Consider the following 19,449-nt stretch of genomic DNA (forward strand, 5'->3'; position numbering starts at 1 on the left):
GGTATCAGTCGGGTTTGCCGAAAGGAATACCCTCAGTCTCTGTTAATTGAAACACAAAATTGCACGTTTAATAGATGTTTGAAGAAATAGTCTTTAAAAAATCCAAGTTTCTTTAAAAATCCAACGTTAATAGATGCTTGAAAAATATTATTTAAAAAATCCACGTTTAATAGATGCTTGAAAAAATATTCTTTAAAAAATCCACGTTTAATAGATGCTTGAAAAAATATTCTTTAAAAATCCACGTTTAATAGATGCTTGAAAAAATATTCTTTAAAAAATCCACGTTTAATAGATGCTTGAAAAAATATTCTTTAAAAAATCCACGTTTAATAGATGCTTGAAAAAATATTCTTTAAAAAATCCACGTTTAATAGATGCTTGAAAAAATATTCTTTAAAAAATCCACGTTTAATAGATGCTTGAAAAAATATTCTTTAAAAAATCCACGTTTAATAGATGCTTGAAAAAATTATTCTTTAAAAAATCCACTTTTAATAGATGCTTGAAAAAATATTCTTTAAAAAATCCACTTTTAATAGATGCTTGAAAAAATATTCTTTAAAAAATCCACGTTTAACAGATGCTTGAAAAAATATTCTTTAAAAAATCCACGTTTAATAGATGCTTGAAAAAATATTCTTTAAAAAATCCACGTTTAATAGATGCTTGAAAAAATATTCTTTAAAAAATCCACGTTTAATAGATGCTTGAAAAAATATTCTTTAAAAAATCCACGTTTAATAGATGCTTGAAAAAATATTCTTTAAAAAATCCACGTTTAATAGATGCTTGAAAAAATATTCTTTAAAAAATCCACGTTTAATAGATGCTTGAAAAAATATTCTTTAAAAAGTCCACGTTTAATAGATGCTTGAAAAAATATTCTTTAAAAAATCCACGTTTAATAGATGCTTGAAAAAATATTCTTTAAAAAATCCGCGTTTAATAGATGCTTGAAAATATATTCTTTAAAAAATCCACGTTTAATAGATGCTTGAAAAAATATTCTTTAAAAAATCCACGTTTAATAGATGCTTGAAAATATATTCTTTAAAAAATCCACGTTTAATAGATGCTTGAAAAAATATTCTTTAAAAAATCCACGTTTAATGGACGCTTGAAAAAATATTCTTTAAAAATGTCACGGTTAATAAATGCTTGGAAAAATATACTTGTAAAAATATACTTTAAAAAAATCCACGTTTTATTTTTATCAAATAATTCTAAAATTAACTATTAATTTTGTACTATATCACAAACAAACTTAAACCAAAATTGTTAATTCTAATATTCTCCCCTTAGCTAAAACTATTTTTATATGTTGCTATATATGGCCTCTGTTCTGTGGGACACACAAATCTCTCAAATGGTTCTCTAAACCGGGATTCCTTTTGTCCCGGTGGCTGTAACATATTATTCCATAGCTGATTGGCAACAGCAGCATGACCCAGCTGACTAAAATGGAAACAATCACTGGCCATGAAACGTAAATCTGTATCACCATTCGGCTGGACAGGCAAGCTAACATTGGCTGTGAACGACTGATAGAGTATCACAAATTCGTCGGTATAAAATTCTGGCAGTGATGCCACATATTCATCAATTTTCTGCCATCGGGTGATAAATTTCGAAATTGTACGTAAATACGTCTTCGAATAAGTCTGACTAAAGACACAGTGGCAACCAGCACTGTGAACAGCTTGACATATAAGGGGAATATTTTGCATTCTCCTTAGGGTGTCAACCATATTTGGTGCTGGTATCAAGTTGACCACAAGTCGTGGGACATTATCACGCAGCAGTGTGAAAGCTTTTCGCAAATCTTGTTCATGTTGTTGCAGAAAATTCCACAGATTATCATGATGACACATATCGGAGCAGATGTCGTTGTTACCCACAAATATGGTCAATAGTTTCCAATGCATATGCATATCAATGCGAGGATCCCGGCGCATACGTTGTATCAACACTTGTACCTGATATACCAAATCGCGGGACATTATCATGGGCTCGGCAATATTGAGATATGCATGATGATCCACAGCCACACTATCTTGTGTTGAAAATCCATACAACCGCGGATTGAATACCTTTAAAATATTGGGCAGTGTTAAAATGGTTCTCCAATCAGCAACACCTCCACCGGAAAATGCCACACCACGATATTCGGTGGCAATATCAACAATGGTTTCGGAAATTGCACCATTACCAGCCGTCAGAGAATCTCCAATGGCGGCAATAACATCAATATCCCCCGGACGCAGTTTATCGACGCTAGTCGGTGTCTGTGGGGATTTGGTGCCATTCAACGGGCATGGAAACTCATCCCATCGTCGTGGCCTTTGAATTTTACCAAATTCCCAATTGTAACGATATAAATGGGACCAATTATTTTCAGCTCTTTGTAGCAATATTCTTCGTAAGTTCAGCAGAATTTCTCGATTATCATCTAACTCAGTGACCAATAGTTTACCATTCCGTGCCTTTTTGGGATGAAATTTTGTTTTGTGTATGCCGGATACTTTGAGGAAGTAGTTGATGTCATTATTTTGGGTCTGAGCTTCGGGAAGTGTTGACAGGGAGCTAAGTAATGATAGCGCCAGTATTTGATAGGTTCTCATTTAGAGTAAAAAATCGCCGTTAATCTGAAAAGAGACAAAGAGAAATAAATACGAATACGGAAAATAATATAGTATCATATGGACCTACTAGATAATTCCCACCATGTCCTGAAATTATATAGATAATATTTTTTTTAAGCGACAGGGGAAACAAATATTTACCTCAATATATCGGACAAAACCTTCAGGTACCTCCCTTACAAAAAGTTCGAAATGTTCGCTAACTTCCAAATACCAAATTTCAGCCACTTCGGTGGCAACAAACCTTCAAAATATCGGAAATAGGGAGGATCGGTTCTTTGAGGGCTAAACGTTTAATACCCCAAATGAAGACCAGTATCAAATTTCAGCCATTTCGGTGGATTATTTTGGCCACAACCTTCAAAATACCGGAAATAGGGAGGTACTGTTCTGTGGGGGCTATACTAGGGCGTGGACCTGTACCGACAAGTTTCGGGAGAAAAGTTTGGTACAACCAACGAATACTAAGTACCAAATTTCAACCATTTCGGTGGATTATTGTGGCCACAACCTTCAAAATAACGGAAATCGGATGGTATCGTTCTATGGGGGCTATATGAAGCGTAGACCTATACTGACAAATTTCTGGGGAAATGTTGTATACCCCCAACGAAGACAAAGAACCAAATTTCAGCCATTTCGGTGTGATAATGAGTCTAAAACTTCTACAATATCTAAAAACGGGTGGTACCGTTCTATGGGGACTATATGAAGGCGTGGACCTATGTCGGCAAATTTCATATGGAACTTTTAATACCCCAAATGAAGACCAAATACCAAATGAAAGCCACTTCGGTGGAATATTGAGGCCACGACCTTCAAAATATCGGAAATAGGGAGGTACCGTTCTGTGGGGGCTATACTAAGGCCTGGATCTGGATCTGGGGGCTATACTAAGGCGTGGACTGATAACGACAAAATTCATATGGAACGTTTAATATCCCAAATGAAGACCAAGTATCAAATTTCAGCCACTTCGTGAAATATTGAGGCCACAACCTTCAAAATATCGGAAATAGGGAGGTACCGTTCTGTGGGGGCTATACCAAGGCGTGGATCTGTACCGAAAAGTTTCTGGGGAAAAGTTTTGTACCACGAAGACTATGTACAAAATTTCAGCCATTTCCGTGTGATAATGAGGCCATAACCTTCATAGGGAGGTAGCGTCCTATGTGGGCTATACTGAGGCGTGGACTGATAACGACAAATTTTATATGGAACGTTTAATACCCCAAATAAAGACCGAGTATCAAATTTCAGCCACTTCGGTGGAATACTGAGGTCACAACCTTCAAAATACCGGAAATAGGGAGGTACTGTTTTATGAGGGCTAAGAACCTGTACCGAAAAGTTTGTGGAGACAAGTTTTATACCACCAACGAAGATTAAGTACCACATTTCAGCCATTTCGGTTGATTATTGTGGTCACAACCGTCAAAATACCGAACATCGGGTGGTGCCGTTCTATAGGGGCTATATCAAATCGTGGACCGATATAGCCCATTTGAAATACCAAATATCCTAGGGGTAACAGAAGCTTCTATACCAATTTGAGCTGTATCTTGATTTCAACAGACGGAAGGACGGACGGACATGATTATATCGACTTAGAAAGTTACCCTGATTGAGAATATAGGGTCTCCGATAAATATTGCGTTGTGTTACAAATGGAATGTCAAATTCATTTATACCCTCCATATTATGGTGGAGGGTATAAAAACATTAAGTCAAAATCGGGGACTCGGTTTTCACCGTAGACATATGCTCTAGCAGCCTTTTTAAGCCCAGTACAATCCAAGGAATCTGAAATGCGACGTGCCCATTAAGGCTTTCAAATCGCCCCGGCCTAGTATATACACTTTCGTACGGGCAAAATGTGCCTTTTCGAAAGAATGGTTTTAGACCCGAAATCCGTTTCAGTCTGGCTGGATGGAGCGCACGATAACTTTCGAACGAATTAACCGATTTGGTCCAAAATTCGGCTTTTGTAATATTTTGCCCAAAACTTAGTTTAAGTTCGAAGATGGGCAAAAGTTCAGATTTTTTAGCAAACATTATGCGTACGATAACTGTCGACGGGATTAACCGATTTCGTCCATACTTTTCACATGTTTAAATGTGGACTATATCGATCTTGTTGTAACTAATTATTGTTTGGTGATGATGTCTGCAGCGGGTTAAATGAAACGACGATGTGTTGCTTGGTTGAGTGCTTTATTTTTACACAATGCGAATGTGTGTTGTGTGTTGTACGATCACATCGTGGAGATGCTGATATTACAACAGATCCTAGCCGGAAAGTGCAGTTTATGACCTCCTCACGAATCGTTTTGATTTTTGTCGTAAAAACTTGTATCTGCTATCCCCATAACGACGGTAAAATTTTTTAGGGGCAAATCCATACTTCCTGAGAAAATTACCCGAAAGCTGTAAAAACCCGCTATGGCACAATGTATAGTGGATGGAGCGCTCGAACGAATAAGCCATTTCGGTCCAAAGCATGTGACCGATTTGGTCCATACATTGCACATCATAATAATTCTACGAGACATAGATCATTTGGAATATGGACTGTATATGTAAACTCCTTCGGGTACCTTCCACACAAAGTTTCTCAAAAGTGCTGTTTAGGACTCAAGTCCCTATTAAGATGGTACTAGATTTTTAGGGTCAGGCCGATAAATCTTGAGTCCCTATTAAGATGGCAGAAGTTTTTTAAGGTCAGGCCCATAATTCTTAAGACACGAAAGCTGCAAAAAACTCCTACGGCCTACTTTGGTACACACTCTGCATATCGAAATATTTCTTCGAATATTAGATGAAATTCGAAATTCCTTAAGTTACCACCACCACAAAACTTCGAAAATATCCGCTAAAATGGTACGAGCGATATCTCACAAACAGAGCAACTGAATTGTTCCAAACTTTGGATCTCGAAATATTTTATCTAAACTTTACTTATGTTCAAAAGCTCTCCCTATCGATCCACTCTTTGGGGTACCATGCAAACAAAAGTTCAAAATTTTTGTTTAAGTGCGGTTAAGGGTCTGTTGGAGGAGCTAGAGTGCTATATTTTTGCGATTTTCGGTATTTTGAGTATTTTAGCTAAAATTTTTAACCGAACTACCTGTAATTTGGCCTTTGAGGTTCCCAATGGTCACAAAATATCTCCACCGAAAACCATCAAAATAGGTCCATGTTTTGCTATAGCCCCAATATAACGGTATTTTGGGGATTGTAGCTACAATGTCAACATGGTCCACTTTTGGTACAGCACCCATATAACGGTACATCCCGATTTTCGATATTTTTTGAGGAGTTTAGCTACATTTTATGAATGCACTACCTGTAATTTGACGTTTGAAGTTCCCAGTGGTCATAAAACTTCTCTACTAAAAATTTTCAACATAGGTCCATGTTTTCGTATAGCCCCCATATACTCGTAAGGGCAACTCCCGATTTTCGATATTCTGATTATTTTAGCAGCAATTTTGTACCAAACTATTTGTAATTCGATATTTGAGGTTCTCAGTGCTCATAAAATATCTCCAATAAAAACTGTCGACAACGGGCCATGTATTGGTATAGCCCTTATATAACGGTACGTCACGATTTTCGTTATTTTGAGGATTTTAACTACAATATTTCACAGATGTCTGCAATTCGATATTTGAGGTACCCAGTAGTCACAAAACTTCTCCACCCACAATTATTAACATGGGTCCACACTTTGATTTATCCCCATATAAGGTTGCCAACCGATTGCAGGCATTTCTGTATGCATTTTTACCTTATTTAGGTATCAGTGGTTACTTAGTTGGCCCATTACAGAACATATGTGCCATAGACCGAACTAAGAAAAGATCTCCAATCCTCGCTTGGCTTTTTGGAATGCCGCGCCTTTTTAATTCTTCATCCACTTGTTTGCTCCATCGAAGCTTAGGCCTCCCGATTCTGCGTGCACCGCCATGTGGCATGTATTCATACGCCTTTTTTAGCGGGTTCATCGTCGTTCATTCTTATGATATGGCCTAGCCAACGCAATCGTTCCATCTCGATGCGTTTAACTATATTAATGTCATTGTATAGCTGATATAGCTCGTGGTTCATACGACGTCGCCATACATTAGCACGGGCAGTATCAGCGTTTTGTAAAGCGTTGTTTTTGTTTGACGAGATGTGGCTTTGTTTTTAAATTGCTTATTTAAACCATAGTAGCATCTGTTGGCCAATACAATTCTTCTTCTTATTTCACAACTGATGTAGTTTGTTGTGTTTATGGCAGTGCCGAGGTAGTTAACTACCTCAAAATTATAGGTACCAACTTCCACAGTTGGTCCGAGCTCTATGGACGCTTTGCGCGTCGACACCATCAATTTGGTCTTTTCGCCGTTTACCGCCAGACACACTTCATTAGATTCTCATTCGACCTTCTTAAAGGTATCAGTTACTTTCTCTACTGATCGTCCTATGATGTCAATGTCATCAGCATAAGCAAGTAACATGTGACTATTGGTGTAGATCGTGCCATTTCTTTTGACATTTGCATCTCGTATTACCTTTTCCAGCAAAATGTTGAATAGGTCACACGAAAAGCCTTTCGTCTCCAAATTCAGACATTGCATGAAATACCTTTGATCGAAGGGGACTGTCGAAAGCTGCTTTATAATCGAGAAAAAGGTGATATGTGTCGATCTGCATCTCTTGGGTCTTTAGTCGTTCGCACAATATCCCCGATACTATCTTATAGGCAATAGGGAGTAGACTTATGCCCCTATAGTTGGAGCATACAGGTTCCAATCGTCGGGTATTCGTTTTCCTGCCAGATGGTGCTAACTAGCTGATGAATACACCTTATCAGCGTGTCGCCTCCGGTTTTGAACAGCTCGGCTGGTAAGCCATAGGATCCCGCTGCCTTATTATTCTTCAGCCGATTTATTGCTGTCTTTACCTCATCTTGGCTGGGCGGTATACATTCAATACCATCTTCTGGAATTGGGACTGTGGTATCTTCGTCGTCTTCGCTGCTATTGGATACCAACAGTTTTGAAAAATGTTCTTTCCATATCCTGAGTACACAATCTGTATCAGTTACCAAATTACTTTGCTGGTCTCTACAGGAGGATGTGCCTGTACCAAAGCCATCAGTTTGATGCTTGACTCTTTCGTAGAATTTTCGGACTTCATTCTGGCTCCTGTACATCTCGATTTTTTCACACTCCCGCTTTTCCATCTCTCTCTTTTTCCTACGGAAAAGACGTTTCTCCTCTCTCCTTTTCTCCCTGTATCTCTCTCGTGCGCTACGAGTTGCTACGGATTGTAGCAGGTCTCTGGTATCCAAGTATGGATTTTGCGGCTGTTTGCATGGAGTGGGCAATGCTTTGCCATTGCGCTGATATGTTATCGGGATGAGGAGTGCTTTGATTAAGCAATTGGGTTAGTTGAGTGGAATATGCTGTGGCTATCTGTTGTGATTGCAGCTTGCCGATGTCTAATTTTCGTGTTGTGTCTGTTCGTACTTTGTCTGCTACGTTTAAGCGGGTGCGTACTTTTGCTGCAACAAGGTAGTGGTCAGAATCAATGTTTGCGCCTCGGAACGATCGTACATCCAATACGCTCGATGAATGTTTTCCATCTATCACAACATGATCAATTTGATTTCTTGTTTTCTGATCTGGAGACAGCCACGTGCCCTTGTGAATATCGAGATGATTAAATCTGGTACTGCTAACTACCATGCTTTTTGCAGCTGCAAAGTCTATCAGCCTCATACCATTGTCAGATGTTTCACAGTGGAGGCTGAATTTCCCGACTGTTGGGCCAAAGATATTCTGCTTTCCAATTTTGGCATTAAAATTGCGCAGAATGATATGAATGTCATGGGCAGGGCAACGGTCATATGTTTCTTCTAAGCGCTCGTAAAATATATCTTTGGTCTGTTCGTCCTTTTCTTCAGTGGGAGCATGGGCGCAAATAAAGCTGATGTTGAAGAATTTAGCTTTTATTCGAATTGCAGCAAGTCTTTCATTCACTGGAGTGAAGCTGGATACCAGATGTTTTGGTCTCCTTTACGTCATGGCAGCTATAATACAGTGCGTCACCTTTAGGTGTTGTTGTGACGCCTTTCCCAATACATTGTATTTCCTGTATGGCAGTAATATCGGCCTTGTACTTTTCAAGTACGTCTGCCAATGCGAAGACTGCACCTTCCCTATAAAGAGTGCGAACATTCCAGGTGCAGATTGGCAGATCATGGTCCTTAAAACGTTTGCGGGGTTCGTCAACTTTAGAGGGATTTGTTTTTCTTTTCTTTCGTTTTTTCATAGTAGGCTGTTTTTTCTAGGGGAGGGTTACTAACCCGACGCCCAAACTTAAGTTTTTAACGTTCTTATGGGTGAACGCGCGGCACATGTTATCTCACTACCTTTAACGGGTGTTAAAGGCAGTTCCCCAGGTGACACCACGGGGAGGTCAGTGTCCACTTGAGATGAAAGAGGGATCAAGATAAATCCTGGGCTTTGCCATGTTAAAAACGGTCAGGACCGTTCCTTGGTATCTTTCATCGCCTACGTCACCCAATGTTCTGTAAGTAAGGTATCAGTGGTTACAGAATATCTCCGCCTAAAATTATGGACAAGATAAAAAATAATTATTCCTTTTTAGTTGGGAATATTTTATGGTGCTGGGTATAAAAAGTTTAGCTCGACCGAACTTAACGCTTCTTTACTTCTTTCATTATTCGTAGTTTAGAGGTTGTTGGAGTACTGTTTTGAAATTTGTACCGAAGTTACTACATGTGGTCCTGATTAATCTGATCTGTTTCCTGAAGAAATCCATACTTCTGAACATAATAACACGAAAGCTCTAAAAACTTCACTTAATTGACCGATGTGCACGATGACTTTGAAATTGGGTATCCGATTTGAAAACTGCTTGCTCAACACAAGTCTCAGGCCAACTCTCAAATGGTGTTGAATATTTAAAATTAAGTAGTCTTTTTGATTCCGATTACAAACGAACAGTTTTCTTATACGACGATGACGGGGATATTCTCAATGATGTTTTTCTTTTTACAGTCATGGACTAATGGTAGATAACTGTCGACTAGGCCGGGTGATTCCTGTTTTTCTTGCGAAGTCCCAAGGAGATATTTTATCGCCAAAGATTCAGTCGTAATTTATCACTCACTTCTTTGAAATTTTTTGTTAGAAAGCTATTTTCATTGAAGCGCCGACATTTCTTATTAAACCAACAGTAACTATTCGGCATTGGGGTTAAATCATGCAAATAGTTTCAGTCTAATCGAAACAACATTTTATGTTTTTTTTTTACTACATTTAAAATCGTTTACAAATGTAATCAGATGAGATCACTTTTACTTACATGAATCAAGTGAAATTATTTCAAAATTTGTTCTCGATCCTTTACAAAAATGTCACCAATTTTTAGAAAACGTTCTAAACACTTCCGCTAATTGTTTTGAACTGAAAGAACTTGGAGCGTAAAGATGAGCCTATATTTTTTTCGTTTAAAGTTTTCATGCATTGACATTTGTTCACCTTTCAAAGTTAATGTCTTAACAGAACATGATTCTTAAAAATAACAGCAACAATAAAAATACAAAATAAATAAACAACTTAGAACTTGACATTAAACAATGAAAACAAACAAACAGAAAACAAAATGTACTGTACATATGGCCAAGACGGCACGAATCGAAGCAGGCAACAAATTTGTTTCTCAGTGGTAATGACTCGTTATAGAAAAAATAATGAGTGTTTAAATGAGGAACATATACATACTATGTACGTATATATGTGTTGAGTCGAAAGCGAACGTGAAACGTGAGAACGTTATTTATGGTGAATTTCAAATGCCCTACCCTAAAAAATAACTGTTGAGTGCCTTTTAGAGGCACCCAAATTTTGGTAGTGACGGTACGACGCTGAAACGGGTCCCCATATTTAGACTATGTTCCGACCTCTCCTATATTTCACAGCATGCCTGGATTCATAAATTGATTGGTAAAGATTCACCCCCTCATGTTTCTCAATGTCCGAAATCTTGAGTAGTATTCTTAGTGATTGCCTAAAACTATGCCTTACTCCTAGACCCCCACTCTATATTCAAATCCCCTCGAAAACATTTCCCACGAATTCAAAATCAATTCCATCAACGGCCCAAAATTCAATTTGTCTGAAACCAAAAGATAATCTCATTGACTACAAGTCACATATTCATGAAGATTATTATTAGCATTATTGTCTTAAGTCAAATTTAATAGACTTTCTGTATCTCTCAGTGGTACATTTCATAACGACGAACACAATCTGAAATCACAGTTCCAATTAACTGATGAGATCACGTTCAAAACAATTGTTGTCATCTTTAGTGCGAGCAATGATGTGAATTTCATGCAGATATCTTTCTTAGCTCGCTGGAGTTTACAACGTATACGATGAGGACGAGGGAGAGAACGTTGACGTCCTGCCATTTCCAGCAGTAGTTATGCGGCTGAAGCACACGTACATGTTCGCCAAGCATAATGGCCAACACAATTTGCAAATTGCCAATGTTATACACAAGGCATAACAAACAAGCAGCAACAGCAGCAGCCGTATTTTGGGGTTTTGCACTTACAGCTAAAATAAAAAATAAGTTAAGAATACAAAAAACAACATAATTTACATGAGTGCTACATGAATGAATATGACAGGAGTGGCAGGAATAAAAACAAAAACACGATGAAAAGGAAAATAATAAAATTATGAAATTTTTACGCTTACTGGAAATGCTAAAAACAATGTGAATGTGTGCGAGAGAGCAATGGGGTGAAAAAGTCAGTTTATCAGCTATGAAAATAAGTTATATTTCAGTAGAGTTAGTTTAAAATTCCAAACACGTACAAATCATATTTAACTGGTACCAGCAGAAGATGTTCAACACAGCTTCATTGTGGACTAAGCCAGAATTCCTTTCAGCAACAAGTAAAAGGCCATCAGACCAATAAACGTGGATTTTTTAAAGAATATTTTTTCACCTACCAACACAACAATAAACGTGGATTTTTTTCACTCACCATCACAACAATAAACGTGAATTTTTTGAAGAATTTTTTCAACCCAATATCACAACAATAAACGTGAATTTTTTAAAGAATATTTTTTCACCCACCATCACAGCAATAAACGTGGATTTTTTAAAGAATATTTTTTCACCCACCATCACAGCAATAAACGTGGATTTTTTAAAGAATATTTTTTCACCCACCATCACAGCAATAAACGTGGATTTTTTAAAGAATATTTTTTCACCCACCATCACAGCAATAAACGTGGATTTTTTAAAGAATATTTTTTCACCCACCATCACAGCAATAAACGTGGATTTTTTAAAGAATATTTTTATACCATCCACCATAGTATGGAGGATATTAAGTTTGCCATTCCGTTTGTAACACATCGAACTAATCATTTGCGACCCTATAAAGTATATATATTCTTGATCAGGATAAAACTCTAAGACGATCTAGCCATGTCCGTCTGTCCGTCCGTCCGTCTGTCCGTCTGTTGTAATCACTCTAGCGTCCGCAATAATTGAGATAGAGTGCTGAAATTTTGCACGCGAGGGTCTTTTTTCGATAGGCAGGTCAAGTTCGAAGATGGGCTATATCGGTCCACTCTTTGGTATAGCCCCCATATAACGGTACCTCCGGATTTGAGGTATTTTGACGTTCTTCGCCACATTTGCAGACCGAATTAGCTATAATTTGGCACTAAGGGTTCCTAGTGATCAACAAACTTGTATCCCAAAGGATATGATCATAGGTCCATGTTTTGGTATAGTCCTCATATAACGGTACCTCCCGATTTTCGGTATTTTGAGAATTTTATCCACAATTTTTAACCAAACTATCTGCAATTTGACATTTGAGGTTCTCAGTGGGCACGAAATATCTTCACGAAACATCGTCAACATAGGTCCATGTTTTGGTATAGTCCCCATATAACGGTACCTCCCGATTTTCGGTATTTTGAGAATTTTAGCCACAATTTTTAACCGAACTATCTGCAATTTGACATTTGAGGTTCTCAGTGGCCATAAAACATCTCCACGAAACATCGTCAACATAGGTCCATGTTTTGGTATGGCCCCCATATAACCGTACCTCCCGATTTTCGGTATTTTGAGCATTTTAGTTACAATTTTTAACCTAACTAGCTGTACTTTGACATTTGAGGTTCTCAGTGGCCATAAAATATCTCCACGAAACATCGTCAACATAGGTCCATGTTTTGGTATGGCCCCCTTATAACCGTACCTCCCGATTTTCGGTATTTTGAGCATTTTAGTTACAATTTTTAACCGAACTAGCTGTAATTTGCCATTTGAGGTTCCCAGTGGTCATGAAACATCTCCACCAAACATCGTCAACATAGGTCCATGGTTTGGTATAGCCCCCATATAACGGTACCTCCCGATTTTCGGTATTTTGAGAATTTTAGCTACAGTTTTTAACCGAAATAGCTGTAATTTGACATTTGAAGTTCTCAGTGGTCATAAAACATGTCCAACGAAACATCGTCAACATAGGTCCATGTTTTGGTATAGCCCCCATATAACGGTATCTTCCAATTTTCGGTATTTTGAGAATTTTAGCTGCAATTTTTAACCGTACTAGCTGTAATGATCGGTATTTTGAGAATTTTAGCTACAATTTTGTCTATTCAAAAATAATCGTCAATATAGGTCCATGTTTTGGTATATCACCCCATATAACTGTACCTCCCGATTTTCGGGAATTTTCAGTGGTCACGAAATTTTTTCACTAAAATTCGTGAACATGGGTCCATTTTTGAGGGTCTACATTGTTTTGATGAAACTACCATCAATTTGACTCTTGAAGTTCCCTGCAGCAATAAAGCTTTTCCGCCAAAAAATTTAAAGATAGGTTGACTCTTTGATATAGCCCCGTAGGTGGTACCTTTCACATAGCTGAATACATTTTTTTTAAGATTAGATTAGATAACACTGTGCAACAAAATGGAGGCGAAAGTCTGGGGCACGGAAAAATCCTCTTAGGGAAGAAAGGCCTTGGTGAGTACATTATGAACCCCGAAGGACAGATCCGCCGTGAGTCGAACTTCCGCGTTATGGCGTGATGAAATTTTTGTTAGAGACCATGTGGGTCATCGGGAATTAGCGTTATATCTTGCTTAAGTGCTCTACAAAAACAACAAGCAAAGATATAATGCTACTTCATGATGGCTTACAGGGTCTCTTGCAAAAACTTCATCACGCCATAACACGGAAGTTCGACTCACGGCGCATCTGTCCTTCGGGGTTTTTAATATTCACACACCAATGGCTTTCATATCCAAAAGAAATTATCACTGCCCCAACATTTGTGTTCACAGTGTAATTTAAGCAATAGTGGGAGGAAGTAGGCGTCTATCCATTGTCGAAAAGTTGTTCCACCTAAAATTGTGAAAGGACCCTAATTATTCCATTTTAATTAAGACTATTTTATGGTGGAGGGTATAAAAAGTTCGGCCTGGCCGAACTTAACGACTTTTTACTTGTTAAAGAATATTTTTTCACCTACCAACACGTGGATTTTTTAAAGAATATTTTTTCACCTACCAACACGTGGATTTTTTAAAGAATATTTTTTCACCTACCAACACGTGGATTTTTTAAAGAATATTTTTTTCACCTACCAACACGTGGATTTTTTAAAGAATATTTTTTCACCTACCAACACGTGGATTTTTTAAAGAATATTTTTTCACCTACCAACACGTGGATTTTTAAAGAATATTTTTTCACCTACCAACACGTGGATTTTTTAAAGAATATTTTTTCACCTACCAACACGTGGATTTTTTAAAGAATATTTTTTCACCTACCAACACGTGGATTTTTTAAAGAATATTTTTTCACCTACCAACACGTGGATTTTTTAAAGAATATTTTTTCACCTACCAACACGTGGATTTTTTAAAGAATATTTTTTCACCTACCAACACGTGGATTTTTTAAAGAATATTTTTTCACCTACCAACACGTGGATTTTTTAAAGAATATTTTTTCACCTACCAACACGTGGATTTTTTAAAGAATATTTTTTCACCTACCAACACGTGGATTTTTTAAAGAATATTTTTTCACCTACCAACACGTGGATTTTTTAAAGAATATTTTTTCACCTACCAACACGTGGATTTTTTAAAGAATATTTTTTCACCTACCAACACGTGGATTTTTTAAAGAATATTTTTTCACCTACCAACACGTGGATTTTTTAAAGAATATTTTTTCACCTACCAACACGTGGATTTTTTAAAGAATATTTTTTCACCTACCAACACGTGGATTTTTTAAAGAATATTTTTTCACCTACCAACACGTGGATTTTTTAAAGAATATTTTTTCACCTACCAACAACGTGGATTTTTTAAAGAATATTTTTTCACCTACCAACACGTGGATTTTTAAAGAATATTTTTTCACCTACCAACACGTGGATTTTTTAAAGAATATTTTTTCACCTACCAACACGTGGATTTTTTAAAGAATATTTTTTCACCTACCAACACGTGGATTTTTTAAAGAATATTTTTTCACCTACCAACACGTGGATTTTTTAAAGAATATTTTTTCACCTACCAACACGTGGATTTTTTAAAGAATATTTTTCACCTACCAACACGTGGATTTTTTAAAGAATATTTTTTCACCTACCAACACGTGGATTTTTTAAAGAATATTTTTTCACCTACCAACACGTGGATTTTTTAAAGAATATTTTTTCACCTACCAACACGTGGATTTTTTAAAGAATATTTTTTCACCTACCAAACACGTGGATTTTTTAAAGAATATTTTTTCACCTACCAACACGTGGATTTTTTAAAGAATATTTTTTCACCTACCAACACGTGGATTTTTTAAAGAATATTTTTTCACCTACCAACACGTGGATTTTTTAAAGAATATTTTTTCACCTACCAACACGTGGATTTTTTAAAGAATATTTTTTCACCTACCAACACGTGGATTTTTTAAAGAATATTTTTTTCACCTACCAACACGTGGATTTTTTAAAGAATATTTTTTCACCTACCAACACGTGGATTTTTTAAAGAATATTTTTTCACCTACCAACACGTGGATTTTTAAAGAATATTTTTTCACCTACCAACACGTGGATTTTTTTAAAGAATATTTTTTCACCTACCAACACGTGGATTTTTTAAAGAATATTTTTTCACCTACCAACACGTGGATTTTTTAAAGAATATTTTTTCACCTACCAACACGTGGATTTTTTAAAGAATATTTTTTCACCTACCAACACGTGGATTTTTAAAGAATATTTTTTCACCTACCAACACGTGGATTTTTTAAAGAATATTTTTTTCACCTACCAACACGTGGATTTTTTAAAGAATATTTTTTCACCTACCAACACGTGGATTTTTAAAGAATATTTTTTCACCTACCAACACGTGGATTTTTTAAAGAATATTTTTTCACCTACCAACACGTGGATTTTTTAAAGAATATTTTTTCACCTACCAACACGTGGATTTTTTAAAGATATTTTTTCACCTACCAACACGTGGATTTTTTAAAGAATATTTTTTCACCTACCAACACGTGGATTTTTTAAAGAATATTTTTTCACCTACCAACACGTGGATTTTTTAAAGAATATTTTTTCACCTACCAACACGTGGATTTTTTAAAGAATATTTTTTCACCTACCAACACGTGGATTTTTAAAAGAATATTTTTTCACCTACCAACACGTGGATTTTTAAAAGAATATTTTTTCACCTACCATCACAACAATAAACGTGGATTTTTTAAAGAATATTTTTCACCTACCAACACGTGGATTTTTTAAAGAATATTTTTTCACCTACCAACACCTGGATTTTTTAAAGAATATTTTTTCACCTACCAACACGTGGATTTTTTAAAAGAATATTTTTCACCTACCAACACGTGGATGTTTAAAAGAATATTTTTTCACCTACCAACACGTGGATTTTTAAAAGAATATTTTTTCACCTACCAACACGTGGATTTTTTAAAAGAATATTTTTTCACCTACCAACACAACAATAAACGTGGATTTTTTAAAGAATATTTTTCACCTACCAACACAACAATAAACGTGGATTTTTTTAAAGAATATTTTTTCACCTACCAACACAACAATAAACGTGGATTTTTTAAAGAATATTTTTTCACCTACCAACACAACAATAAACGTGGATTTTTTAAAGAATATTTTTTCACCTACCAACACAACAATAAACGTGGATTTTTTAAAGAATATTTTTTCACCTACCAACACAACAATAAACGTGGATTTTTTAAAGAATATTTTTTCACCTACCAACACAACAATAAACGTGGATTTTTTAAAGAATATTTTTTCACCTACCAACACAACAATAAACGTGGATTTTTTTAAAGAATATTTTTTCACCTACCAACACAACAATAAACGTGGATTTTTAAAGAATATTTTTTCACCTACCAACACAACAATAAACGTGGATTTTTTAAAGAATATTTTTTCACCTACCAACACAACAATAAACGTGGATTTTTTAAAGAATATTTTTTCACCTACCAACACAACAATAAACGTGGATTTTTTAAAGAATATTTTTTCACCTACCAACACAACAATAAACGTGGATTTTTTAAAGAATATTTTTTCACCTACCAACACAACAATAAACGTGGATTTTTTAAAGAATATTTTTCACCTACCAACACAACAATAAACGTGGATTTTGTAAAGAATATTTTTTCACCTACCAACACAACAATAAACGTGGATTTTTTAAAGAATATTTTTTCACCTACCAACACAACAATAAACGTGGAATTTTTTAAAGAATATTTTTTCACCTACAACACAACAATAAACGTGGATTTTTTAAAGAATATTTTTTCACCTACCAACACAACAATAAACGTGGATTTTTTAAAGAATATTTTTTCACCTACCAACACAACAATAAACGTGGATTTTTTAAAGAATATTTTTTCACCTACCAACACAACAATAAACGTGGATTTTTTAAAGAATATTTTTTCACCTACCAACACAACAATAAACGTGGATTTTTTAAAGAATATTTTTTCACCTACCAACACAACAATAAACGTGGATTTTTTAAAGAATATTTTTTCACCTACCAACACAACAATAAACGTGGATTTTTTAAAGAATATTTTTTCACCTACCAACACAACAATAAACGTGGATTTTTTAAAGAATATTTTTTCACCTACCAACACAACAATAAACGTGGATTTTTTAAAGAATATTTTTTCACCTACCAACACAACAATAAACGTGATTTTTTAAAGAATATTTTTTCACCTACCAACACAACAATAAACGTGGATTTTTTAAAGAATATTTTTTCACCTACCAACACAACAATAAACGTGGATTTTTTAAAGAATATTTTTTCACCTACCAACACAACAATAAACGTGGATTTTTTAAAGAATATTTTTTCACCTACCAACACAACAATAAACGTGGATTTTTTAAAGAATATTTTTTCACCTACCAACACAACAATAAACGTGGATTTTTTAAAGAATATTTTTTCACCTACCAACACAACAATAAACGTGGATTTTTTAAAGAATATTTTTCACCTACCAACACAACAATAAACGTGGATTTTTTAAAGAATATTTTTTCACCTACCAACACAACAATAAACGTGGATTTTTTAAAGGAATATTTTTTCACCTACCAACACAACAATAAACATGGATTTTTAAAGAATATTTTTTCACCTACCAACACAACAATAAACGTGGATTTTTTAAAGAATATTTTTTCACCTACCAACACAACAATAAACGTGGATTTTTTAAAGAATATTTTTTCACCTACCAACACAACAATAAACGTGGATTTTTTAAAGAATATTTTTTCACCTACCAACACAACAATAAACGTGGATTTTTTAAAGAATATTTTTTCACCTACCAACACAACAATAAACGTGGATTTTTTAAAGAATATTTTTTCACCTACCAACACAACAATAAACGTGGATTTTTTAAAGAATATTTTTTCACCTACCAACACAACAATAAACGTGGATTTTTTAAAGAATATTTTTTCACCTACCAACACAACAATAAACGTGGATTTTTTAAAGAATATTTTTTCACCTACCAACACAACAATAAACGTGGATTTTTTAAAGAATATTTTTTCACCCACCATCACAACAATAATCGTGGATTTTTTAAAGAATATTTTTTCACCTACCAACACAACAATAAACGTGGATTTTTTAAAGAATATTTTTTCACCTACCAACACAACAATAAACGTGGATTTTTTAAAGAATATTTTTTCACCTACCAACACAACAATAAACGTGGATTTTTTAAAGAATATTTTTTCACCTACCAACACAACAATAAACGTGGATTTTTTAAAGAATATTTTTTCACCTACCAACACAACAATAAACGTGGATTTTTTAAAGAATATTTTTTCACCTACCATCACAACAATAAACGTGGATTTTTTAAAGAATATTTTTTCACCTACCAACACAACAATAAACGTGGATTTTTTAAAGAATATTTTTTCACCTACCAACACAACAATAAACGTGGATTTTTTAAAGAATATTTTTTCACCTACCAACACAACAATAAACGTGGATTTTTTAAAGAATATTTTTTCACCTACCAACACAACAATAAACGTGGATTTTTTAAAGAATATTTTTTCACC

The 19,449-nt window shown here is 35.2% G+C and overlaps 1 protein-coding gene across 2 annotated transcripts; it reads right to left on the reverse strand.

The window, feature by feature from the left end:
- Positions 1 to 1,188: 1,188 nt before the first annotated feature.
- LOC141392174 (phospholipase B1, membrane-associated-like) lies at positions 1,189 to 10,141 on the reverse strand. 2 transcript variants are annotated; one of them, XM_073965127.1, is made up of 2 exons: positions 10,029 to 10,141; positions 1,189 to 2,648 (listed from the first exon to the last, which is right to left on the reverse strand). In XM_073965127.1, the coding sequence occupies exon 2, from the start codon at positions 2,622 to 2,624 to the stop codon at positions 1,302 to 1,304; it is 1,323 nt and encodes a 440-aa protein (XP_073821228.1). In that variant the 5' UTR covers positions 2,625 to 2,648; positions 10,029 to 10,141; the 3' UTR covers positions 1,189 to 1,301. The 2 variants fall into 2 exon arrangements, with proteins under 2 accessions (XP_073821228.1, XP_073821229.1); XM_073965128.1 differs by having other exon boundaries at positions 9,834 to 10,131.
- Between the last annotated feature and the right edge of the window lie 9,308 nt (positions 10,142 to 19,449).

Source organism: Musca autumnalis, unplaced genomic scaffold, assembly GCF_047663935.1.
Source record: "Musca autumnalis isolate F117 unplaced genomic scaffold, ASM4766393v1 scaffold_2, whole genome shotgun sequence".
NCBI lineage: Eukaryota > Metazoa > Arthropoda > Insecta > Diptera > Muscidae > Musca > Musca autumnalis.

What these genes read in the sequence shown, in the direction of transcription:
- LOC141392174 (XM_073965127.1), bottom strand. Translation starts at nt 2,624, where the DNA reads ATGAGAACCTATCAAATACTGGCGCTATCATTACTTAGCTCCCTGTCA.